We start from the raw sequence: 26,494 nt of genomic DNA on the forward strand, positions 1-26,494 counted from the left end.
GCATTCGAACAGAAGGAGGAAAGAATATACAAAGTCCCCAAAACTAAACGAAACAGCTGTATTTAAACATTACTATCATGAATTGAGATAATTTTGGCTATTCCAATGTGTTGGTTTATAGAGGAAGATGATTTGGTGTATTTTCTATATGAAGCTGCGTTTTTTTCTGGCAATGAACTTGAAAGCTCAACAAGCACCATCACCCCCCACACACACACATTCCCCCCCCCCCCCCCCCCCCCCCCCCCCCCCCAAATCCGACTTTCTGTATAACCACTTTAAACAAAAAAGAAAGAGTAAGAATTCCTTTTTCAGAATGAGCTTCTTTTGGCTTTCAAATTGACCATCAATTACACGAGTCAAAGAGGTCTGAAGAAAAACAAGCACCCAGAACAAACACAGAGATCCACAAAAGCTGTTTAAACAGTCTAAAAATCCTTCCCTCCCAGCTTTAATTCCAGCAAGCAATGAACACCCAGCAACACAGACAGAAATTCATCATTTCTAGTGTGAAGTACAAAGAAAGGAAGAAAAAATAAATAGGCTTTGTTGGTTTTGTTACATCACTCGGATTGAAAACCCAGCAAAACCCCACAATAAAAGAAACTTCACCACCCAGATAACCCCCGTGAACCCTCAGCTACCCCTTTTGCACCTTTTGAAGATCATTATCAGAACATTTCCAGTTTAAAATAAGAAGATCAAAAAAGAAGAAACAAACCCCCTGCATTTTGCACCATGCCAGACATAGGCATCATAGAGCAGCTTCTGGGCTGTGCAGCACCAATACAGAGTAACCCACAGGAGAATAGAAAAGGAAGAACTCCCCCAGTTTCACCATTGGTAGAGATGGGGCTCAGATTCCTGCTCTCCGTACCTAAGCTACTGCAGACTCTGCTTGTTTCCCAGCTTTGGTGTGAGAACTAAAGATGTGAAAGGAGATGGCCAAAAGCCACAATTCCTGCATCTCAGCTGGCTTCAGCATGAGACCCGACTCTCATGTCCCTGGGGAACCCTGGTCTCACTGTGGATGTCAGGGTGATCTATGCCAAAGGAATGGATAAAACTCGACATCCCCATGGGGTATGGGTGCACATAATGCTGTGGTGGCCTAAGAGACAAGTCCAAGAGAGACTCTTTGATGTGCTGACATTTTCAGCACCATCCGAGCGGGGCAGGAGCAAATGCATCTTCCTGGAGCTAAGTTTCTGTATTTCCCCTGTGGTTGCCAAGCCAATGACTGTTGTTCTGTTTGGTTTACAGGGGCAAATCCCTTCTCAGACTTTTCTCCTCTTCAGTTCCACCACGGGCTACTGGTCTTTGGGCCAACAAACCCTTTCCCATGGCAGAAACAGACAAGTGGGAACAGGCTGTAGAAGCTCCCTGACACACACTTTTATTAATTGACTACCACACATTGTCTTTTCTTGAGAAAGGAAAAGAAAATAGGACTGCTTGTTCATCCAGAGGCAACTCAAAGGTTTAGTGCTCGAAAGGAGGAATAAAAACCTTTTTAACAAATGAGTGAAAATAGAGAGAAGAGAAAAAAGAGTGGGGTATTTTGGCCTGGTTCTCTTTGTATTCAAAGTCCTCTCCCAGCCCTGTTGCCAATTTCCTATTCTTTCTGGCTGGCTGAGCTTGAATGCTCACAGCCTTGTTAATCATTGTGCTGCAAGGTCTCCGGGCCTGACCTCTATTTGAATAGCTCCACATTTCAGCAGTTTCACACCCACCAAAGGCTCCCCAACAATAGCCCATAATTAAAGCATGCTCGGGTCTTTTTCACCAGGTGCAGGACCCAATAGGCCTTTCTCTTTATTAAATTAGAGCTCACTCACACACTCCCCTCCTCTCCGCCTCCCCCCTCTGCCCTAGACATGAAAGAGTCTCCACATTCACTGCAGAGCAAAGAGAACTACCAGCTCCCCTTCCCCTCCATTTTTCTTTGGAAACCTTTAGTTCCGGTCTTGACAGCTGTCTCAGAGAGCTCCCTTTCTGAATGCCCAGTGCCTGAAAGGCTTTGGCTTCAGTTTAAGAAAAGGGGGGGAATAAAAAGCGAACAAAACCCAAACTCACTTTCCAGTCACTTCCTTCACTGTGAACTTCAATAAAGGAAAGAGTAAGATGCAAAATGTACTGCAAAGAGGGGAGACCTCTCTGTTCCCATTTCTTTTTAATCACTCAGGCCACAATGGGCTTCTGAAAAGGAACAGAAGTATTGGGGTTTCTTTTCTCTTTTGAAGGAAGAATTGAATCAGGCTGAACTCAACCAGCCTGGGAGTGCGGAGGGTGCTGTAACGCAGACTGTGAGAACTTTGAGGTGTGCCAGTTGAAGGGGCTGAGCTCACAGCCCCTGCAGGACAGCAGCCATCAGCTCAGCAGCTACAAATAAGGGGGAATGAGGCAACACAGCTGCAGGAATGGACAATTATTAGTATCGGACTCCCCATCTTCTGATGTTTCTAAGGCAAGCCCAGATCTTCTTCAATCTACTGTTGGGTTTAACGGTGTGTAATAGTACAGTTCTACAGCTGCCATACCAGAGGAGGTCAGACTGATCTAATGGTCTCTACTAGCCCAAGTATCTCAGAAGCTGGTATCCAGACAAGCAAGCTCCTTTCCAAGTATTACTTTGTGTCAATGACTTTAAAAGTCTCTAGGCAATGGCCACAGCCAACGATGGATGGATCATCTGGCAATTCAGTATTAGGGCACATGAAACTTTTCTTCTGATACCATGGCGACTACCTTTTTGTTGTTCAGGGGTTACCATGAAAATCAGATCCACAGAACATTTCATGACCCAAGTGAGCCCAATTCTGCACCAAAGAGAAAGAAAGACAAAGATTACTCTCATGGTACCTGTAACAGCTTCTTGCTGCCTTGGTGGAAAAGACTGCTCTGTCAGTGGTAGAAATCATTCCCTATTCCTCCTGAGCACAGAATGACCCAACCATAGAAATGGTCCATAGAAATGGTCCATTTCTATGAATTTGATGAAGTTCAATTAAATAGCAAGAGAAATGCCACTGTCAGCTGAAGGTTTGAAACCTCAGGGGGTTTTGCTCAGTTGGGCTAGATTCCGTCTCACGGGCACCCAAAGCAATTGCAAAGCAGAACAGTTTGGAAGAACGTGAACTGTGGAGGGAAGGTATATGTTAGCTGACAGAGTGACTTACAGGACACGCAGGTTTTTGAGTCCCTTGAAAGCACCTTCAGCAATGTGATTGATGGAATTATGGCTCAGTCGTAGCACATGCAGTCCCCCAAGGTCTGCCAAGCTTCCCTCATCCAGCCTGGTGAGGTTGTTGTAAGAGAGTATTCTGAGGGGAAAAAAACAACAACAGCCCTTGTCAATCCAACCGGTATTTGCCAAACTCCTGCACCAAGCAATGCCTGCCTCCCACAGCCACCTTACAGGAGGCAATATGTACTGAGTGAATACATAACAGCTTGATTAGGAAATACAGAATCACAGAATCACAGAATAGTTAGGGTTGGGAAGGACCTTAAGATCATCTAGTTCCAACCCCCCTGCCATAGGCAGTGACACCTCACATTAACCATCTCACCCAAGGCTCTGTCCATCCCTGCCTTGAACACCAGCAGGAATGAAGCATTCACAACTTCCCTGGGCAACCCATTCCAGTGCCTCACCGCCCTCTCAGTAAAGAACTTCCTCCTTGTATCCAATCTTAACTTCCCCTGTATAGGTTTTAACCCATTGCCCCTTGTCCTATCACTATAGTCCCTAATGAAGAGTCCCTCCCCAGCATCCCTACAGCCCCCCATCAGATACATGGCTGCAGTCTGCAAATATTCCCACAAGATATCTGTGGGGCAGCTTGGATAACCATATGGGAAGAGGGGGCATTTCGTGGCCAGCTATAGGGAAGTCTTCTACACAGGCAATAGAGGCTCCTCCAGCAGCAAATGAGAGCAATAACCTAATGCACATGCTGTCAGGTATAGCAGGGACAAACCACTATTATGGCTAGGTTCATGTCTGGGAGCACCACCCCTTCTCAGACCCCAAGCGGATAGGTAACACTTGACATCAGTCCTGGTTGTGCTCAATCCTCACTCCCATATGGACTCCCTCTGAGGCCGACAGGAAAAAGCCCCCCCATGCCCTGGGAGATGCAGAGTGACGTCAAACAGATGCCCTCTGAAGTTCACACGGGCTCTTGGCAGGGCCCAGGACTTCTGCATTCAGGAGGTGTCTTATCGTTCTGCACTTGTGGACAGCAAGTCCTGGGCGCCTGCGTGTGGGTGTCCCCACAGCCTGCTCCACCCCAGGCAAGAACCAAAAGCTTTTCACCACAAGGCAATTGAATGCTTCCTTTCATGCGAAGGAAAAGAGGCACCCCTTGTAAACCAGCCACCTTCCCTCATGCTCCCCTTTGTCAAGGAGCGGACGGCCTGCTTGAAATCATCTTCACTTACGAGTGACTCATACTGGAGGGTTGGTTTTGTTCCTGCTTTCCATCCCTTCCCCTTGTCTGGATTATCTCTGGGTTTTGGAGATTATTTAAATGCTTACTCCTGTTGTAGTTTGGCAACTGGTGGGAATAAAGCTGGTTTCCTCTTGTAGCCAGGGTGCAGATGAGGCTTCTTGAGATTGACACAGAGGGCAGGCCCTAGGAAGCTAAAACCCACGGCAGACACCTCACACACTATGCAACCATCTTCTATGCAAGCAGTACAGCTGCAGCACTGGCGACAGTGAAGGCCAGCATGGCTCATCAAATGGGGCACCAGCAGGCAGTCACTGGTCAGTGATCTTCAGCCTGAACCATTCACCCACAGCTCCCTGCTGCAAGTATATTCCTCCTGATCTCTGGATGTCACTGCAGCTGGGTAAGCCCTGCAGGGCTGCTGGCAGATGAGTGTGACCAGCAACAGCCTTACCTTTAAGTTGCCTGCATACTGAAGGTATAAAAAGTGGCATTCAATTACCTGCTGCTACTCACATTTTCTCAAGCTTCCCTCTTTACAAAGGGCAGCTGCATTGGATTTTTTCTCTCAGTCACCTGAGAGGACAAGTTACTTCAGAAGATGTGAGGATCTGGGCTACTAACCTTCAGAAAGTGGAGTTATGCAGCTTTGAACAAGCACTGAAATATCTCATTGTACAGGCAACACGAAAAAAAGCCTCAACTGAATTCCAGACCTCCGAATTCCTCTTCTAGTACCACATGTTAACAAGGCCGCTTAAAAAAGGGTCTATGGCTGGTGTGAAAGTCAGTGCAAAGCCAGAAGCTAAGTCAAAACAGACAATCTGAGCACTGACAGTCATTTACCTGGGAAATGAGCTGCCTGTCTTTTAGCTGGGTGAGTGAGCAGAGGACAAGCTTCAGAATCATCACTGATTAATGAACTTGCAGAAGCTATGGGACAAATACTTTCATTCCTAAAGAAGCTGCAGCGTTAGCTATGAGGAACTGGCATCTGGTCAAAATTACATCCTCACCTGCGATGAAACAATTTTGCTTAAATAAAAAAGTGTTCAAAAGGAATCCTAAGCCTGGCTGAAGTAAAAATAGTTGCTTTTGATTCTACACAGAAGAGCTCCTGCCACAACTGATGAAGGCATGGTTCCCCTCTGTTCATTCTGACAGCACCTCAAGAAGGATGGATGGACAGCAGCAGTATGTAGAGGGCTCTCTCAATGACTGCAACCAGATGGAAGGTTTCAGGAGCTAACACACCTGACAGTGGCTCCCTTCAACATGGAAGGGTTCTGCTTCCTGCCATGGGACACTTTGTATGTTTCCCTCCTCAGCAGTTTGGACTATCTGGGTTGAGAAGTGAGTGCTGCTTCCCCTACCTCATCATCTCTCTAGCAGTGAGAAATCATGGGAACAAACAAGTGGGAACGTTTGCCTTCACAGCCCTTTTGGCCTGGTGAGGAAGCAGGATGGCAGCACACGGAGCAGCATGCCAAAACTGGGACATAAAGGAGTTCACCTTTTCTCAAATAGAAACCTATTGTGCAGCTGGAGCTCCTGCTGCCAGGCAGTTCTGGACCAGGCACATCTAACACATTTCATCCCCATTGACCGAACTGTAAATATAAAGTGAAAAGAAAGACCCAGCAGCCAAGACATCATTTACCTCTGATGAAATCCTATGCTCCCACTGTGGATTTTTCCATGATGTTGATGCCCTAGCACCTGACTGGTGAATACAATCAGCCTTTTATCCTGCCCTTAGCAAGGCAAAACCTCTCTTTCCTTGTAAGCTTTTACATCAGACCAGAGCCTTGGGGTCACATTTTCTCCCAGCATCTGAAGGAGATACAACTCTTCCTTCAGATGATCACCTCCTTCCTTAGCACAGATAAGCAAGGGTCTGGCCACCTCTCTTTGAACTTTGAAGTTCATTACCTGTACAATCAAAGAGTGTTTTCTGGTAACTGAACCCAGTAGAGCCTTAGTAATAGTGAAGGTGAGCAAGGATCTTTTAAGAGGGAACAAAATGTACACATTCATAGACTTGAACAGAGACAGCCTAGATCTATCTAGTCCTTCCTTTCCTCACCCTTCAATTTCAGAGCAGACCTCTCCTACAAGTGTTCCCTGGCTGTGGGAGTTTCAGTTAGGAGTATCTGATGCCTCCCTGCAGCAGCTTTACCCTAAAGGCAACACCTGCAAGAGCCTGTACTATTTTGCAGGGATCTGTGCTAACACCTACCTAATCACCTTCCCAATCTCAGCCCATGTCGTCTCTGGCCTCACACTCCAGCACAATCCTGTTTGTCAGGCTGAACATGCCCCCGTGGCTCCTACCACCTCACACCACCAGGCATTTTCCACATCTACCCTATCCTGCACCAGGCCAGGTGAGTGCTACACTGGGTTTCTGCAGTTACTGCAGAGGATAGCCTCTAAGCCAGGACTGCTCACTGTTAGCACTGCTTGTTGGTAAATGATCCCAATCCATACCTAACAAATACAGAATGTCAGCAAGACAGTCAACCTCTAACCTAAACCTTGAAGGTTTGCAAAGACAGTGTCAGGTAGTAAAGACAAGCATGGTTCTCTCTAAACAGCTCTGACATAAGCTCTGCAAGATGCAGATGGGACTTACCCATCCCATCTGAACCTAGGCTGAAATAAGGCTTCAACACAGACACCAGATAGGAGGTGCCCAAGAAAGCTCCCATAGCTATGCTGCTAACACAGTAGTCACCTGAATTTGGTATTCCAGGGATACAACTGCAAGTGCCTTATGAAGGAAGATTCTCCCTTTATGATGCTTTAGATTCAAGCAGACCACAGGCATAGTGCTGACTCTGATCTGCTGCCTTTAGGATTTCTTTATTGACGCTGCCCTAACCTAGTAAAACATCACTTGAGGATCTGCATGTGAAGGAACAGTTCTCCCTTGTCTACAACACCGTGCCAAGTAAAGGAGCCCTTTAGGCACAGGCAGTTTCACAGCAATTTGGAAAATTAGGCAATTAAACAAGCACATGAGTATTTAACTAAAGGGAAAAAAAATTACTTTCTTGTGCCCCAAAAAATCACCTGCCTGGCTAACAAATGAATTCTACAGCTTCTACGCTTAGAGGAATGACATGTGCCATGTCCACCTATCTCTGAATCCACATCCCAAAAGATTAGGGACTCCCAGCTGGGTAGGCTGATACCGACCAGCCTTCAAGTGTGAGTCCAGACCAAGGCCTCTGAAAGCAGGAAGCTGTTTTACTGTACTGCTTTTTGGTGGATAGGACAACCCCTAACAATGTTTAACAAGAGATTTCCGAGCACCAAGCAGAATGAATTGCAGTTCAGCTAACCACATGTGTCAAGTTCTCCAAAGAAAAAAGTGAATCTTTCCACAGGCCCACCAAGGGGATGACAGCTACTTCTGTAAATACTGCAAGCATCCATGTGTGCCTCTTCAAAAAGGCATTAAGCAGTGCCACAGACCCAAAAGACACCCTTGCTGTGCTGTCCTCAGCAGCGAGGCTTTCTTTCATTTATCAAAGAGACTGTATTCACAGCTGGAAATCTCAGGAGAGCAAAGTCAATGGATTTACTTTTCAACAACTGAGCCTTACAGGAAGGGTAAAGTGTAAACAGGAGAAACAAGGAGAACTGCCTTAAAGGGCCAAACCTCTGCTGGTTAAAACCATGATTGCTCTTTGTAAATACAGAGGATAAAGCAAAGCTTCCTTCAGGCTGTGTCATCATTATATGGCAGGCTGTGCATGTCTTGTAACTAGCTAGTTAGAAAGTGTTGGCAAGCTGCAGCTCACAAGCTCTCCAGGTCCTTTGGCACTGTATACTTTTAGTGGGTTCTAATCTTTGTTGCCGGTGCAAACCTATTTTAATCAGGTCCTCTGAAGGTCACAGCATCATGAACAGTAAGGGCATCACTTAACAGGACGCAGCTCCTGCATTTCTACAGGTTGATACTGTGAGAGCTGTAAGCCATATGATTGGGAAAAATCCTGTTTCCCCTTTCCTACCTATGTTACATTAGCATCAAACTCTGCCCAGCCAACAACAGAAACCATCTTACAGCTCGTGCAGCTTCTGACAGAAGCTCCATCCATCAGGGTTGATGCGGGATATGGAGTTGTTACTGAGGTGAAGCTGGTGCAGAGATGAAAGGCCATAGAGAGAGCCACTGTTTACTTCTGTCAGGCTGTTATACTCCAGGTGGCTGTGGAGACAAAAACCACAAGGAATTGACACGTAAGCACTGGCCAAATACTGAACAATTTCCAACAAGAACTGGAATTTTAGCTATTCCCACGCACCTTTCTACAAATCCATGTGGATATATGCATGTGTAAGCAACTCTTGTGCAAGTGAAGAATAGAAATTCAAGGAAAACACAAAGAAAACGCCCAGAATGAGCTGGGGCTGCAGAGGTATGTTCCACTGCAAGTAAACTGTGCTTGAAGCATCCCATTCAAGTTTGTGTTTGCGGAGCCTCAGTTGTGTGACAGCAGCATCCAGAAACATGCTGCCTTGATCACTTGTGACCACACAAACACACTTGAAAGTAACTCATGTTGGAAGTTTCAAGCATTTCTCTGCAATGACTGTTCAATTTATTCTCTCATATGGAAAGAACACATCGCTGAGATAGGCCAGCTTGGTTTGTGGGTATCCCAAGAGGCAGAATAATCAGGTCTGCAACACAGAGTTTCCATGTACCACTCCAAATTCGCAGAAGCCACGTGAACTTTTATTTAGAGACCAGTTGAGATCCTACTGAATGTTCAAAGCAAAGAAATACTGCCACAGCTTGAAAAACAGGACTCCTTTACTGAACCTGGTAAAGCAATGAGCTTCACTAAAATGGGGATTAATGAAACAGAAGCTGCTGTCAGAGCTCTGTGCATGCAGGACACAGAAAGAAGCACAAATGTTCTCTGATAAGTGAAGGACATGATAAGAGAAATCTAGGCTGCTTAAGGGAAAAAAGCCCATTTCCCCCACTTACAGAACTTGCATCTTGGCTAGACCCCAGAAAGCCCCATCAGTCAACTTGCTTATGTTGTTGCGCTGGAGTTTCAGGACTTCCAAGCTGTCCAGTCCCTGGAACGTCAGGCCTTCGATCAGGCGGATGCGATTCCGGTTCAGCTCCCTAAAATCACCAGGGCCATAAAAGTTTATTAAATCCCAGTTCTTTGTCACAAAAGCATTTGTGCAGCATACAATGGGGACAGCAATGCCAACAGCTCCTCTGTCAGCAGTTCCCAGGAGACAGCAGAAGCACACAGGAAACTTTCAATTCCAGAGCTAGGCAGGGAAGTCAGCTGGGTGTGATCCCTTAAACAAACTTGCCCTGGGACAGACTTGCACTATACAGAAATCACACAGTGCAGCAATCCCTCTTCATCCCTCCTCTCTCTGCATTTCTTTTAAGCCATTTATCCTTTTCATCAATGAAAAGGATGAATTCACTTCATCTTCTCTCAGGCAGAGACACCATTAGAAGCACATAGTTAAACATCAGCATTATTTTCCTTACAACACATGGGACTTCTAATTGCCCAGTTAAAAACGTGCTCTGAAACAAGCGGGTGCCCTGAGAACTGTGAGCCCAAGAGGAAATGTTATGGCTAAGTTTGAAAGGAAAGCTTTCAGTTCCCCTGAAAGATTTCATGTTCTTCCTATTATAAGACACTAATAAAGAGTGAAACAAGTCGTTTCCAATAATAAGGCAGCCTCAGTATTTTGTATATACAAAGACCTCCAATTTGGTTCATTAAATTTCATTTCTTTCCTCCCTGGGTGAGGATGGGGTCCTAAATTTTGGGAATACCTTTTGCCTGAATAGCACTGTGAACATCTTCACAACACCTCTACCAACTATATCAAAGAATCCTATGGACTGCTAGACCCAGACAGACCAGTTCCCTAAATTCAGAGGAAAACTTAACACAATGCACTAAAAGCCTTAGACAGAGCTTTTAAACCAGATACCTTTCTGCACATACAAGATTAACCTAAGGGTGGTTCCCTCTTCAGTGTTTATGTGGAAGAAAACAGTGGAGGTTACAACATCAGAACTTGTATTGGAAAAGATGAGGAAGCTGTAGAAACTTTAAGCTTGCTTCGTAACTGCCTAAACAAACAATGTTGAACTTGCACTCAAGTGTAATTAAAGTCAAGCGATTAAAATCTTACAGGCCTAAAGACTCTTGCCTTACTGCACTTCCTAGGCTATAGCAAAATATGCTTTGCCAGGAAACGTGAATTCTACAACACACCAAGTCTGTATAGCTTGCATTTCATTCATGTTTTAGGGTTAAACAACAAGCTGTGAGGCCGTCTTTAAGAATGCCAATTACTCCAACTTTCAGTGAAAACTATGATCCTAAACAGATTGAGTTGACTCTCATTTTGCACAGGATGCAGAGGGTTACAAGCTCTCAGTCAATGGACAGTAACTTCTAACTGAGAGGCAACAGACTTTAAGATGCATTTGCTACTGCGTCACACTGTGCAGTCCCAAACTAGCTATAAATCTTACATATATGCAAGCATAAATGCACACTCATTCCTTAGGCATGCCTTGACTTAAGGATTTGTCTTTCAATCAAGAGGTTGCCATTTAGAGGCGTGAGTTCCAGCAGCTTTTGTGGACTTTTAACAGAGAGAGGTTGACCTGTTCCCTATCAAATCTGAAGGATAAACTGCAACATGCCTCAGGCTGGGCCCGTTTCTCCACCAGGAGCAGAAGGGGAAAGTTAAACCCGTTAGTGCTATTTTACACATAAAGCATATTTATAGCTGCAGATGTCTATGCATCCCCACGCAGCTCCTGCCATATGGACCACAGGCCATATGGACCAACAACAATGCGTGTGTTAACTCATCTAAAGTGCTATTTTCTCTGCCCAAATATATCACAGTTTAACAACCCTCCATCACTGATTTTTTACCACCACATAAAGATATGTGTGGTCTTAAACTAACACAGTAGCTGAGCTCTGTCACTTGCAATACAAACATCTTCCAAACCTCTCTTGTGCCACAGACACCAGCAGCTTTCAAGGGAATGGGTTTGTCTTGCACTGTTAAGTGCACAAGATGCTGATGTCTGCTGCAGCACACCTCCCTTCATAACAGATCAGAACAGCCTGAAAAGGCAATATTTACAAGACAAAAAGGACCCTCTCCTAACGTGTTGCACTAGGTGCTGGCAGAGGACTACTGCATAGTGTATTCTAAGTTTTATAGATAGCAGGTGAGGAAGGGTGACATTTGCTGTGTATATCCTCAGGGATATTTTCTCTCCATAAAGTGTGTCTGAGCTTAATTACAGTGGGCATTTCTACTCACAGTTGTATTAGCCTGGGTAGCCTGAATGCCTTGACAGGAAGCTGAGTGATCCTGTTTTTACTCAGACGAAGTGTTAGCAGGGACCGTGACAGACTATCAAAAGCACCAGGCTCCAGGGTGCTGATTCTGTTGCTCCCCAGGTACCTGCAATAAATCACAGCAGAAAAATGAACAGTTCAGTCAGAAATCTTTTATCAGCATTTCACTGGTCTCCAGACAGGCTGGTGAAATCACAGAGACAGCTCTGGATCACTTGGATTTCTGGCTGCACAAAGAGCACAGTGCCCTTCCCATGTGTCAGAGAAGTGCTATGCACTTCCCAAGAGCTCCTTGATATCCTCTTATTTCAGCAAGGCAATCCGGAGTGGAAGCCAGAAACTGGAGAATATTCCAGTGCAGGATGGCTCTATTCATTCCGCATTTTCTCCACCGCATCTGCCCCAGGGCTCTTTCTTACTTAGCCTTAGCCACAGAGGCTGCTTTTACAGGACAACAGGAAAGCATCAGTCACAACACCATTCTCTGTATCCTCTTACAACCAGGGGCAGAAATTTAGGTGCAAACTTTAATGCAAGCAGATTATCTGTCTGCACCTCTTCAAAGGTACCTAAACCAGATTATTTTATGTTTCCCTGAATAAGGAAGGTGTTACTCTGCTTAACCCCCAGTTTTCCTCAACCAACCAATGAGCGATTTCTGGTTTTAACATTCAGTAGTCACTTTGATGATGAAATACTCATTCCCCCTTCCCTCCTCCCCTTGGATCCTCCAGAGCATCTGATCTGAGAAACAGCATATACACTTGCCATTGGGACAGAGACATTACAGGCCTGCTGCAAACAGCTCTTCTGGTTTGTAGGTGTGAAGACAACCACACCTGAAGGATGCAGGATACCTTTTCTGTGTTGCACCAGTGCCATGCAACATAATGAATAATAACCTGTATTCTTTACAGATCCATCAGAAACCAAAAAGACAGAGCTCAAAAACCAACCTGACAGTAGGGACAAAGTGCTGCCTTCTAGCTGTCCTTTGCACTTAGAAACCTGAGGAACAACCCCGTACTTTGTGTGTTCATTCCGTCTCTTTTTAAAGGTTTGAGGCCCTTTCCTCTGCTGAGGTAACTCAACAAAAGCTGTTCCCAACAAGAAAAACTCACAGCTCCTTTATGTGAAGTCCCTGTGGAAAGCAGCCGTTTCGGATTTCTGTGATGTCATTGAAACTCAGGTCCAACGTTTCCAGGGAAACGTAGGGCTTCAGCTGACTTGCTTCAATGCTGCGGATCCTGTTGTGATGCCTGAAACAGAGCGGAGGAGAAACAGAGACAAGTTAGTTCTCTTAGAGGAACAGAAAGAATACCCGAGGTTGCAGCAGGCCCAGAGGCCAGCCTCTCAGTCCCTACACTCAGAGTTATGGTGCTTCTTCAATAGCTGTCCAAGGAGAAACCCACACCAGAGGGATCTTCCTTCATCCCCGTGCTGATCCTCACAGATATTTGCAAGCCTCCAGACGCTTCTGTTATAGCACAAGACCTTTTTCTTCTACAGAACTATTGACTCCATCAGTTTTAATATCAGAATCCCACAAAACTGCTCTTTCAGAACAGATTTGTTATACGCAGGGCTGGATTATAAACCCGCAGGCAAGGGGTGCTCCTCAATGGTTTAAGCAGCCTGCCAATGCTATACAAAGAGAATGGAATTTTCCAAGCGGGAAACAGGTGAGTAAGTATGATCTCAGCAAGTTACAAAATATTGTTTCCTCACTTCCTATGGATCTTTCCAAAAGCTCACAGCTTTAGACTATATTACAAGGGGTTGTAATGCACAGGAACACTGTAAGAGGGCTTGCAAATAATTCCTCATCTTTTGCTAGCTTTGTTACCATAGGAAAACTCCACAGTGCCAATGCTGTGCCCAAGCACCAAGCTCAGACCCTATAACAATCGCCTGTGTTTACTGTTTTACCAGCCACAGCTTGAAGGATTCAACCCAATGGTTTCCTTTAGAGAAGGCACCACAAGCTGCCCTCAGGGTTTCCACAGCCATCAAACAGTCAAGTACCTCTTAGACCCTATCTGTACTCAACAAGGTCTAAGTAAGAAAACCCTGAGTCCTTTCCTTGGACTCCTTTCTGGCCTGAATCAGCCAAGAGAACAGTAATCAATTAGAAAAATACATTGTGCATTAGTCACAAGTAGCAGAGCACATGCCTGGTGTGAATCTAGACCAGTCATTGGTATTACTGGCAAGGCTGTGAGTGAGGCACTCCAAACAGGGATGCTCACCAGACACTTGAGAACTTGCTGAATAATAACAGATAGCAGAGAGAGCTCAGACAAGAACTGTGCCTTAATCCGTCTGGCTACCTACTGAGAAGACAGAGGAGAAGACAGCAGCCAGTGAGAGCACTCTTGAATGCAAACCGGGACAACCCAACTCTCACAACACAGCTCTCTGAAACTGATGGATGAGCTGACCACAGCCTTCCAGGCACTGAAGCTGCTGTCTTCTGCAGTCTCACTCCCACTTCAAGCTCTCCCAGAGGTTCAGACAAGTCTCTTGAGAAGAAAACCCCTCCCCTCAAAATACCAACAGCACATGGCAAGGGACCTGCTCCCCACACTGGGATCTGCTCCTTTACTCTCCCTGTAATTAAAACCAGATTGTTTCACCACATTTGCTGGCATCTGTAACAGCAAAAGGGTAAAAACTGCATCCCCAGAACAATTTGCTTTCTGGAGACTCACCCTTTAAACAGCCAGCACATCATCCTCACTTATACGGGCAAAGCATTCACAGAAACACTGCTTTGATTAAAGAGTTTAAATGCTACTTCATTAATTCATCATAGGCTCATAAAAGGACAAATTTTATACCACTATAGCAATATGCTGCTAATACGATGCAAAAGGTACCAAATTAAGGGGAAGTCGTAACTCACATCCCCAAACTCGTTATTCCACGGGTTACAGGCAAACAGGTCTCTACAGCCACTAACTGCATAAAAGGCAACGATATGACTACTATCCAAATGACCAATATTCATTTACAGCTAGGAATGAAAACTCAATTTTCACATCCATGCACATAATAGGACTGAGGACCAGTGAATTTAACTCTTACTTCACTCTTACTTGAATTCAACTCTTACTTTAATTTTACTCGTACAAGTAAGAGTAAAATACAGGGAAATTCACCCAGAATTTTGTGACCTCCATAAACTCAGCACACGGACGAGGGGGATTTCCTTTCCCCAAGGACTAGTTTCTTTTGCAATGAACTTGATCAGTAGCATCAGCAAGTTCAAAAGTTTTAATCTCTTCCCTTCCCAAAAGAATTAAACCTGTGTATGTGTGACTCTGATTCGGGAAAATAGCTCCACAGACATAAGTGAAAACAAACCCCAAGCATGTTTTCTGGAGCTCTCCTGAAGCAGGGGCTGCGAGTTAAGCTCTGATCTCATCTAGGCCGGGAGGGCCGAGATGAATCTGGCTGTAAATTAGAAGGAAATGAAGGTTTTTACACATGAATGTGGAGACTCTATAGATTACCTGACAATGCCTGTGCAAGGGGACTGAGAGCATAGAGTGCATTTGGACACGAAGCACTCTTCAGAGGCCAATGTTATTTTTTAGAGTATTAATATTTCTGTGCTTTAGTTGGTCAATGCATATCCAATGTGCCAGATCTCCCTGCTGTCCCAGAAGAAAGGACAAGAAAGAACTCTTGTTTGAGCTATATTCACAGTTTCCAGGTGATTTCTGTCCATTTGCCTTGATTTCCACATGCTACAGCTGGCAGATTAGATGGATGCATTGTTTCACACAGGAAAGAAACAGGCTCCTTTCTCTCCCTCTGTCTCCTTCAAACATGGGCCGACTCCAAATGGAACTCTCAGCTCCAAACACCATCCCCAGCCAGTCCCAGCTGGGGAATGTCAGACAGTTCGCTGCAAAGCACTGCACCCTCTCAAGCACTGCACTTCAAACAAAACCAGCCAGGCTGACTTTTCCTATACACAGCATGTGATATGAATGCAACATCATCCAAACCTTTTACTAGCTTGATTACATTTTCTTTTTCTTTCTTTGCAGTAACAGCTGAAATGGGATTTAACCTTTCCTGTTATCACTTGGAACTTTCCAGCTCGCCTGCCTTTGTGCCCAGTCTCACTGCAAGGGTGTTTTACAGAAAAGACCAGTGATGTTCTGCCTTTGCCTCTCCCCTTTAGCAGTGACTGGAAAAGGGCTGGATTTTTCCCAAACAGCTCCTTAGTTTACACTTTGTTGGCTTCAAAGCCGGCAGATCAGATTTTAGGACCAATTGCTGAGACCAGGCTTTAAAGCACCAATTATTGGTGCTTCCACAACCAATTTGGCTCCAGGTGTCTCCTCCTCTCCCCTCTCCTTAGGTGTCACAGCCTGGAAACAGCTTCCCCCATCTCACTTCAACCAGTGTTACCTCAAGAGTATATGATGACAGGGCTTCAATGCAAGATTGTGCAATTAGAGCCTGGAGCAGGAGCCAAGTCTCTTGGTTTCTATTCCCAGCTCTGGCACTGACTCATCTGCCTTGGGCAAGCTTCTTAACCCCTCTCTACCTCTAGTTTACCAACTGTATATGGGAATGCACTACAGGATTAGGAAGATGCAGGACTGCCTTCACCGAGGACTAAGAATTTGGAGTGAAAACAGTTCAAGTGACAAAGAAATCACAGCAACCAAGGAGCCCATCGCAGTCCATTTGGGTTTGCTCATGAATATGGAAGGATCTGGCTATGAAAGCTGAACTCCACGGTGCAAACCCAACCTCATTCCCAGAGCCACCTCATACTGTAACATCTTAGGGACAAACCAAGATAGCTCAAAGTCAGCAATGGATTACTGTCATACTCTGAGGCGCGTATGTATGGCACTTGTTGAGGAACTGCTTGACATTCATGTCGGCACTAACTACAGAAGGAGAGAGAAGAGCTGAAGGAAGCTCCCTGCCCTCCAGCCACCACTGCTTAACCCTCCTGCACCAGGGTTCAACACCCCCAGGTAGCACAGCCTCTCAGCACTGCTCTTGAACAGACCCCTCAGGATTACAGGAGATTGGGATTAACCTCAACCAGCTCCACGAGGACCACATCAGGAAGCTCTGCCATGAGACAGAAAAACAAGCAGAATGTTCCAGTGAAGCCAAAGCATGTTTGGGTTTGCTCTGAGTCAGGAGGGAGCCGAACAGGATGGCAGGAAAACAACAGGTGGCACAAAGTCAAAAGCTTGCAGCATTTCCAGGAATCTCGTATTTTAGAGGTAAAGTTACACTTTAATCCCCGTGGGTTTCCCCACTCGAAGAGTCTTTGTGAATATTTGTTTGATAAACAGGCTGTGAAACATTTTCCACTAGACCTAATCGGAGAAGAATTCACCTTCCTCTTCGCAGCAAGCCTGTCCTTTGGAGAGCACTGATCAGTGTAATGCAGACCGTGGCTTCAAACTCCTCGTGTGAAATCTCTGCAGAGAGCAGCACAAATACACTTCTCCTCTTGCTGTCCAAGCCACATTCACTTCCTTTCAGCAGCTGCCCCTCAGAAAGCTGACAGTGGAAAATCAAAGCAAGCAGACCCTCGGATGGGAATGCGCGAGGGGGCTTTGGCTGGGCTGATTCAAATACAATCAGCACAAAACCTCCTGGTTTAGACAAAGCTTGAATTAAAGCTGCCTTGACTGCCGGGTGTCCGCAGCACAAGTGTTTGGTGTGAAGTGAGGGTAAAGGCAGGGAGAAGTCACATGCCTGGCCTTCATGTCGTGTCAGCTTACAGATCTGGCTGGGCTCACACAAGAAAGATAGAGGCAAGCCGTAATGCAGCAAACCTATTAAACCAACACCTGTTAGAGGCATCAGGAATAAAATCAAGCTTCAAAAGAGAGGTTCGCACCTCGGGTAGGGTTCTATTCATATGCCAGCACATTTTCAGCATTAGCATACAAAGGAGATCACAAGACTAGAAACAGTGAGATTAAAAAGTTCAGGCTTTGGTTAATATTTCCATACGGGGAAAGTATCAGAGAAACTAAATGCTGGAGCCAGAAAGAGTTATGGGGTTTGCTGCTGAAGGAGAGGTAAGGTTTGGTGTCAGATGCAGGCTATGCAAAGGGAGGGAGATCAAAGGCACTGTAACAGGAGATGGATCACATACAGTGTGACTAAGCCATGCCTGGAATTACCTGCCCTACTCCTCCTTCACCTTCTCAGTACAGAAAAGATGGGATCTAATACTGATCCTCCTAGAAATGCTAAAGAAGATTCAAGGCACGGGTTCCTGAACTCTCACCTTAAATGATCTACTAGCTGATTTTAGCCCATCACTCACTACACACACACAAACAAATGATAAAAGACTGTTCTATTCTTGAATAGAACGCAGCACCTGAGCAATCTTCCTGACAAGGATGACGAGGAGCTGACAATGTGGCAGATGTGTTTGTTTTTACAATAGCAGCAACAGAAATGTTTGTGTGTTCTGGTCACCTTATTACAGTCAATAACTGAAGATCTGTCCCAAGTCACTCTTATTAATGTAAGAAAAAAGCCAAGATGAGAATGACATTAGGACCTGGACATCAGCTTTGACTCAAAGATCGTACAGTTTATCAATACAGAACTTCTTCTATTACTTTAATATTTTACTTGCAGAAAAAAAGATTTTTATTCCAGAAAAGTTCCTCTTCTGTACTACAACTTGTGAAAGAGCTGCCTTGGAATAGTGAAGCAGACGGCTGCAGCAGCAGATGAAGTAAACATGCAGACGACATCCTGGAAATCCATGGCACACCATCCTCTGCTACTCTGCATGAGACCTTCCCTGAAGGGCTGAAGTGCCCAGAATCCATAAGCTCTCACACTTCCCAACTGCTCTGGGAAAGGCTCCCTAGCTGCCTGACACTTGGCATTGTCATGTCAGCCTTGCCAGGATAATCCGTGAGGCTCAAGATTTCATGCCATTACAAGAAGGTACTTTTTTTGTCCAACACAACATGTATCTGCTTATGGGAGCAGCCCCACTGCCCTTGCAAAGTAAGGCTGCATGGGTTATCACTTGGGCAGGAAGCAAGGATGCATGAAAGCAGCCCACGCTTCTCTCAGATGCTCTGAATCACTCTTTCCCCCCAAGGAGTCCTGGTGGATTCCCAGGCTGCCACAGATAAAGCTCTGTTTGTTCAGGTGCAGGCTGCATGCACAAGAGCAGAGCAGTGACAGGCACTGTAGTTTAGGGTCAGCCACAAAAAAAAACAACAAAACCCACCCACATACCACCAAGAAACCCCAACATTGCATGATTTTTACAGGCATCCTCACGTTTTCTTAATGGTTTACATGCTCTGTCTTAGGCTGCGTGTCAGGAGCTTCCCTCTCCCTAGCACCCCTTCAGAAAAGGCCTAAGATGCAGAGAACAAAATCCATGGCCATTTTACACTGTTTTTCACTTGAAGCCATCATATCTAAGCAAAAAGCAAGAAGAAGCTGATGGAACTGTTCCAACTATCACACACTAGATGGTAGAAAGTCTACAGACATTTCTCCATTTGCTGTACATCAGCTATCAAAACAGATCTATTTCAAGGGGGCTTTCATCAGGTCATGTTCTCACCCTCTGTTGTTAGTTTAGGATGGATAAGCATGAAGCAAACTACCCACAGCTATATATGCAAGCTGAGACAGACAGGAGCTTCAAAACCAAGTTTTCTTTCTTCCTTTTTGAAAGCAACCTTTCATAGTGAAGTAACTACATCTCCTGTTCCAGGTCACTGATGTTTAGAGTCAGAAAGCAATGTGGGAGATAAGAATTGCTAATTCATCCCTTTGGACCCGGGAGCAGCAGCCACCTGCAAGTCAAGTCCATGACACTGCAAAGGGCTATGTTATGAGCTCCTTATTCCCACAAGCAAACTATTATTCATACAAATAGTTCTACTGCAGTCAACAGGACTATTCATGTGAGACCAGCGTGACTCAAGGGCTGTGTTTTCCCTATCTATTAAAGGCTGCTCTATGGCCACCCACAGGACTAAACTCATCTGCCTCTCACACCAATGGACTGCAACCATTGACCCTGGTGCAGTCCAAGTGTGGCCTCAGAGCATCTTTGTGCCCTGGGTACCTAATCACAGGCAGATGTTCTCCTGCCAGGCACACTCTCAGAGCTCTTTCATAAGGCAGCCACATGGATAAGAGTTAGGCAAAGATCATGCATACTTCTTAGAAACTGACTTTCATAGCAGCTGGACATAAGCAAGAGCTTGGATTTGATGAACTAAGGCCTTTTGTTGAGTTCAGTATGAACTGCATGAAGGAAAGCCTTTCTTCTGATGTAACCAGAAATGCCACATCCAGTGAGATACATATTCTCTTAGGGTATTTCTGCACTAGCAGGAAACTTCCTGACATGTTAGATGACCTTATGCTGTGTGTTAGACGCACTGAGGTACGTGATGTAGTTTTTAAAAGCTCTCTCCCTCACTTTGATCTGCATTTACTCTCACCAGACTTTGCTGACTTGCCACCATATGATTTTGGATATTTTTTTGCAATACAAAACCTCCTAAGCCTTCAGCATTCAATTCCATTAACAGAGCGAAACATGCAGGACAGGCAGGAGGAGAAGTTAGTCATCTTTAAAACAGAGGCTGTCTTATCACAAAATTACACAACCTGTTATGACATCAAAGCAAATTAAGATTTCTGAAGACAAGACAGTCTCTGTTATGGGCACAGCTCCCCCCATCAGCAACAGGGTGGTTCCAAGAGGACCAGAGTTTCTGCTCTGTTCTGGTTACACAGGATGTTTTAAGATTGTACCCCGCAGAGGCTTTTTAAATGACGTATTCACAAAGGGCACAGATGCATTAGAAAGCCCGTGCAAAGCATCTTCCATTGTCTGTCACGTGCCCTCTTTAAGGAGCTTCCCTGAACTTTTATGAACTCAATACCAGAACACAACCTCATCACCATGTGTGCGGCTCTACCACAGAACATCTCAGCAATTACCTTCAGGGTCACTGTGTGCATCCCTCAATGGGATGAGGCACCTGCCGTGCTCAGGGCAGGCACCTCTAGCAAGGGCTGCCCAACATATAATGCAGTTTGGCCAGTTCTCTGGTACAAGGGAGGGAAAGGACCCCTAAGTCATGGAGTACAATCAGTGCTGGTTTTGAAACAGCCAGTTTATGGATACTCTGAGCCATGCTAGTCTTTCACACCCCTTCTCTTCCACTTCTCAGCCCAAACCACTGCTTTTGCCACCCTCCATCTTCACACATTCCCTGACCTCAGTCTGGAGCAAGCACGGAGAAAGGCTGCAAAGGAGAGGAGATGCCCTGCTGAGTGCTGGGCTCTGCCAAGAAGGAAGAGAACTGTCCCACGGGAACAGATGGAAGAGAGTCATATAAGGTAAATGGCAGTTTTCACACAAGAATGCAGGAAACCACATGGCTCTGTGCCAGCTGTCTGAATGGGGTCGTGGGGCTCAGCAGAGCCTCTTTAAAAGGCCAAGTTGCATCAGTATTTGAAAGGGGTCATTCAGTTGCTGGCAGATGACAGTCAGGTCAGCGTTTCTACATCTTACATCTTTGGTCTGTTATTCTCTTGCTCTGCCATTGGCTTTTCCTCTTGCACTTTTACCTCAAGGGCTTTCTTCTGCTGATGACACATGCCAGCCAAACTCAATTTTTTATCACAAATTAAATGCATAAGCCAGGCCTTGAAGCCAAGAGCCCTGATTCACCCCCACCAGTTTGCTGCTCAGACGAGTTCCTGCTCTCCCCAGCCCCACAACTGCACAGCACTCAGCACAAGGAGTCACTCCATGTCAGGACTGCTGCCTCGTGCCCCAACATCCTTATCAGTGCCCTCAAAGATGAGTCAGGTTTGTGACGAGGAAGAACAGACATTAAGAATCAGATCCAGCTCATTTTAAGAGGCCCAGAGCAGGGGCTGGGGCAACTATCCTGTCCCACTCCCCAGCACAGACAGCAGCAGCCGCTTTTCATTTTCATTGCAGGCAAATTTTGTGCTTCTAATAAACACTTTCATTTGAAAGGCAAAAGAGCCCTGGATCACAGAGCATGTAGGCACTTTTATCCTTAAATCCTGATGCTGATTTTAGTTTCTCTTTGTGTAATAAATGATCAAAGTAAAGAAGATCCACCACAGCCTAGTGAGTGCATGTGTTTTGTGGGTGGCTTTGTTTTGCTTTTGTCTCTCCACAGGAGTGAGTAGGAGAAAATACACAAGCGGAGAAGCAATTTAAGTGCAAACCAAATGTAATGACTCTGCCCGTGTTGCTGCAACTTTAATGCAAGCTGTAATTGCAAGCAGGCTCCTTGATAGGATACACTGCGTCTGAAAGCCATGATCTGACACAGGTTTTTCTCACCTTTGACAGGAGTACAATGAAGATAGGTGGATTTACACAAGAGCTCTGTAACTGTGGTGGCAAGGCAGGTAAATAAAGGACAACATGCTTGAGTACATCTACTCTCCAGACCACCGAAGTCTCGAAATCCCATGGAACTTGCAGCAGAAGCTGCTAAGAGACTTGCCTCTTGAAGGCAGCAGTCTGAGAAACACATTTTTGACTGGCCAGTCAAACTCCTGTTAACACTTTAGAGATGTAGATAGGCTGCTGGTTAGTCTGCTCCAACATGACACGCACTTGTGCTTTGTTGAAAGGGCTTATCTGTCTTGTCAGCAAGGTCACCAGAACAGGGATAGCCTCTGGGCAGACTTCACTGCTCAGCTGAGGCTGTTGAGCCTGCAAGAATGAAGTGGAAAAGCAGTGGTCAAGTTCGCAGAGAAAATAGCTGCTCTTCACAAGTCTGGGTATCCTGTTATTAATAAAACGTGTCAAGTAGGAAGGGTGGCCTCAGGAAACTGCAGAACAAGGCGTCAGAAGACCCAGGGAACAGAGAACTGGAGCTCCGAAGTAGAATTCTTACTATGCTGTGCCAGGCTGGTGTAAAACGCTACTTGTTCAAACTTCCTTAGAGCAGATCTTATAAACTCAATGGCAAGCATTTACCACCACTTAGCAAATAAGTTCTTCAAGCATCTTTAAAAAGACCATTTACTGCTTCAGTTCCTCTTCTTTTGAAAAAGAGGACAACTGTCTCAAGAACATACACCAGAGGGGAAAATAAAACTAGTCTTCAGTAAGAACAGCGAAAGGTTTTCCTTTTGCAGGGTACCTGAAGGAAGACAAAGTCCAGTGCCTTTCCCCTGGTCGTTTACACTCATCACCCCTCTGTTCAGCAACTGCTCCCGTGCAGCCCGTATACTGCAGATCTGCAGTATATGGACCAGACAGGAGAAGATAGTTTAAGTCTTAAACCAATGAGCCATTTAGAGATTCTTTCTTTTGCCACCAGTTCTTCCCCTCTCCCCAACTTATTTTTCTCTGCTCAGGTCTGACCACTAAACCAGTTGCCCTTTCACTCGCACGCCCCTGCACTCCTATTCCATTTTCCAGCTGCCGTTGCTATTTTCCCTGATGTGCAATTGAACATTAAATGGTTTGACAGGCAGAACATGTACTCACCCAACCACTTATTCCCAATCAATATTCACGTGGAATTGCTGTTAACAAGCAAGAGTTATGCACACACTTGGAAAGGAGGGAGGCCTCTTAAGTGAGCACTTCATCTAAAGGTATGATTGATCTCTCTACCATCTACCCTAACCAGAAATCAGAGTTTTCCCCCACATACCTCCCTGTTTCCAGAAGAGTAAGGTCATAACCTAGACACAGCAGGATCACATTTTAGCAAACGCTTGTTTATACTAGTGTTTCTTTACTCTGAATTGTACACTATTCCTGCTGGTGCCAGTGGAAGCAATGATGGAAGAGCTGAGCATCCTACAGAGCAGAAGGTGAATGGCAAAACTGATGTTTTACTCACTGGGCTTTGAACCACATGGGCAGGATGTGTTTTTTAACACCTCTGCTGAAACAGTTTTAGCCTTGTTATATATAGAGGCACTAAAAGACACTGTCTGTTCTCAAACCTGCCAGGACACTTGAGGGTAAACAAAATAGAGATATTTTCATAAGTGCTTTATGGCACCACATTTCTAAATAAAAACCGTAATTCTGCCCCTACCCCACTCTTACTCCTCACTGGGCATCTATTTGATGCTCTGAGCAAGCACCACAGGTCTAACTAACAGGATAATCTGAGGACCGATAATGAGGACTGAGCAGTTCAGTAGTAAAGAAAGCACAGACGCAGTAACACATATTGACAGCTTCTTGATTTTGTGCTATTTCGTTACAAAACCGAATCCAAGCTTTCAGAGAGAAAAAAGCATAGAGAACTCTACCCAGAGATTATTTAACTTGCCTTACTGCAGCTGCAACTCTGCTTTTACTCACCCCTGAGCAAACTAAATTGCCATTACGAGCAGTTTTCAGGCAGGAAACTCCAATATGCTGATAAAACTTTCAACTCAGCAAGCTATTTCTGTTTGAAATCTGCTCTGCCCGTGAAGACTAACAAAGGAATTGCTTTTGTAGACATGTGCTGTATTTGCCATATGCCATTAAATGAGACAGTCAATCTACCACAGATATTAATAGTAGCAAGTTTGGGCTATTCTAAGGCTCAAATATGAGGCTATTTTCCGTATTGACCTTAAACAAAAGATCATGGTTGCAAATAACCCTAACAACTAATCTAGGCTTGATCTGCAAGAGGGACAGAACTTGGAAACCAACTTGTGCATTGTACATGAAACCACCTGCCCTTGGAAAACACACCAGAAAATGCTTTACATTCATGAGTTCCATCTGTCCTGGGGCAATACCTGCTCTTCTGATGAAGCAAGCTTATCCAAACAGGAGTTTATTTTGTCTTGGGGTGTAATGAATACGTGGAGGACACAAAAAAGACACTGTTCCAGTACTGCAACTCCTGATCTTGTGCTCCATCCCACAGGACCCCTTGTGGTCCTCTCCTTCATCCAGAACAAATACAAACCTAGCATGGCCTGCTAAGCAGCATACAGATCCAGAGCAGACCTAGCCCAGCTCAAAGCAATTCTCTACTTGCAGAAGCAGATGCCAAGGCTTCACAAAACTTATCCTCACTAGTAAATACATAATAAAATAGCCTCAAGGGGTAACTGGTATTCCATGAGCTGCCACCAACTTTCACTATCTTTTTCCTCTGGCCAATTTCCACACTGCTCTGTACATGCCCAGATTGTTTTCTGATGCTCTTCTATTGAGTTTGATAGCTCCGTGCTTTACTGCTCTCGCTTTTCTAGAAGAAAGGATTACTCATTTCCCTGGAATAGCCTCAGATCTTTTGCCATTTCCATGCACTCACATTGTATCTGAAAGCTTGAAGAGGACATGCAAATGATTAGAATCATTCCAACAGAGAGGTCAAAACAGCATCTCTTCTGCTGCTTGGGAGCACATGATTAATGAGAATTTCCTCCACTGGGAAACGCTCTTGCAGTCTTTGGCCTCAAAAACTAGCAAGACTTTACTCACTAGAGCCTTACTATGGACTCTGAGCAAAACAAACAGGAGGTGGGTTTCAGAATATCTTATGCCTGTACATTGCATGCATACTGAAGAGCCTGACTGCCAGCATTCTTTCTAGTCACTTTTCCATACCAATATATTCACGTTCAAAAACAGAAGCTGAGTAGCGTAGCCTGTAGCATGGACCAAATCCCCTCAGAAAGCAACTCTCAATCCAGCATCAGAAGGGAATTGCCCGAGTAAACAGCAGACAATTGGCCCTTGTAGATACTACAGTGCATGTAAGAACTGATGCAAGCAGGGACAGGGGGTGCATCTGCTCCCACTGATGGATCTACACCTGCATAAACACACTCCAGAGAAAGTTTTCCTTGTGCAAGTAATGATGAAGCATGGGAGGCAGAGAAGCTGTCTGAGTTGCCCAAGACACATCCTGAACACAAGAAGAGCCTGCTGACTTCAACCGGACCCCGCACACGGCTGTATCTGAGTCATCTGGATTTTGTGCTTATGAGTACAAAACCACTTGCTGTGACCCAGATGGAATTAACAGAGTATTCTCCTTATTTCTAATTGTTAGATCATCCTTTCTTAACTTCAGCAAAGATGACTTGCAGACTAAGCCTCTTGGGGATCAAGGCAGTTGTTTTGTTTGTACAGCATTAGCACAGCAGGATCCCAGGCCACAAATGGCCTCCAAGGCTACCTCTACACTGTTGTACTAGCTCCAACCTCAATTCTTCATTTAAGACCAAACTTCCCAACTATCAACACCGCCTACACAGAGGTTCATACTCTGGCCTCGTCAGGAACATGAAGTGAGCTCACACCTCGTGTAGAAACCAGCTCAGGCTTGAGCTATGCTCCATAAACAGTACAGATGCAGCAGTTTTGAGCTCTTTCCTCTAACAAGGACCATGCTGCCCCAATCCACGTTTGAGCTCATCACTCCGTTCAAGCAGACTGAGCACGTTCCCTGCCACTCCCAGCTTTCCAATTCTCCATGTACTTAGTTTTCAAATTTTACATGATATATTTTGCCTGTGGCACAGTAGATCACTTACCCTTCTCCCATTAGCCCTCTCTGTTTAATTACAGTTTAATGTGAATTGATCTTCACATTAATGAGCCTGTAAAGAAGA

The 26,494-nt window shown here is 45.1% G+C and overlaps 1 protein-coding gene across 5 annotated transcripts in view; it reads right to left on the reverse strand.

The window, feature by feature from the left end:
* The window catches only part of LRIG1 (leucine rich repeats and immunoglobulin like domains 1), a 90,813-nt gene that overhangs the window by 19,162 nt on the left and 45,157 nt on the right, over positions 1–26,494 (reverse strand). For all 5 annotated transcript variants that reach the window (XM_057422924.1, XM_057422922.1, XM_057422925.1 and 2 more), the window contains exons 4-8: positions 12,973–13,110; positions 11,814–11,957; positions 9,466–9,609; positions 8,533–8,676; positions 3,180–3,323 (exon numbers count right to left, since the gene is read on the reverse strand). In XM_057422924.1, the coding sequence (XP_057278907.1) occupies positions 3,180–3,323; positions 8,533–8,676; positions 9,466–9,609; positions 11,814–11,957; positions 12,973–13,110 (714 nt within the window). The remainder of the gene's footprint in view (positions 1–3,179; positions 3,324–8,532; positions 8,677–9,465; positions 9,610–11,813; positions 11,958–12,972; positions 13,111–26,494) is intronic.

This window comes from Pezoporus wallicus, unplaced genomic scaffold (genome assembly GCF_028554395.1).
Source record: "Pezoporus wallicus isolate ANWC-B61680 ecotype Strahan unplaced genomic scaffold, APGP_CSIRO_Pwel_v1 contig_7073, whole genome shotgun sequence".
NCBI lineage: Eukaryota > Metazoa > Chordata > Aves > Psittaciformes > Psittacidae > Pezoporus > Pezoporus wallicus.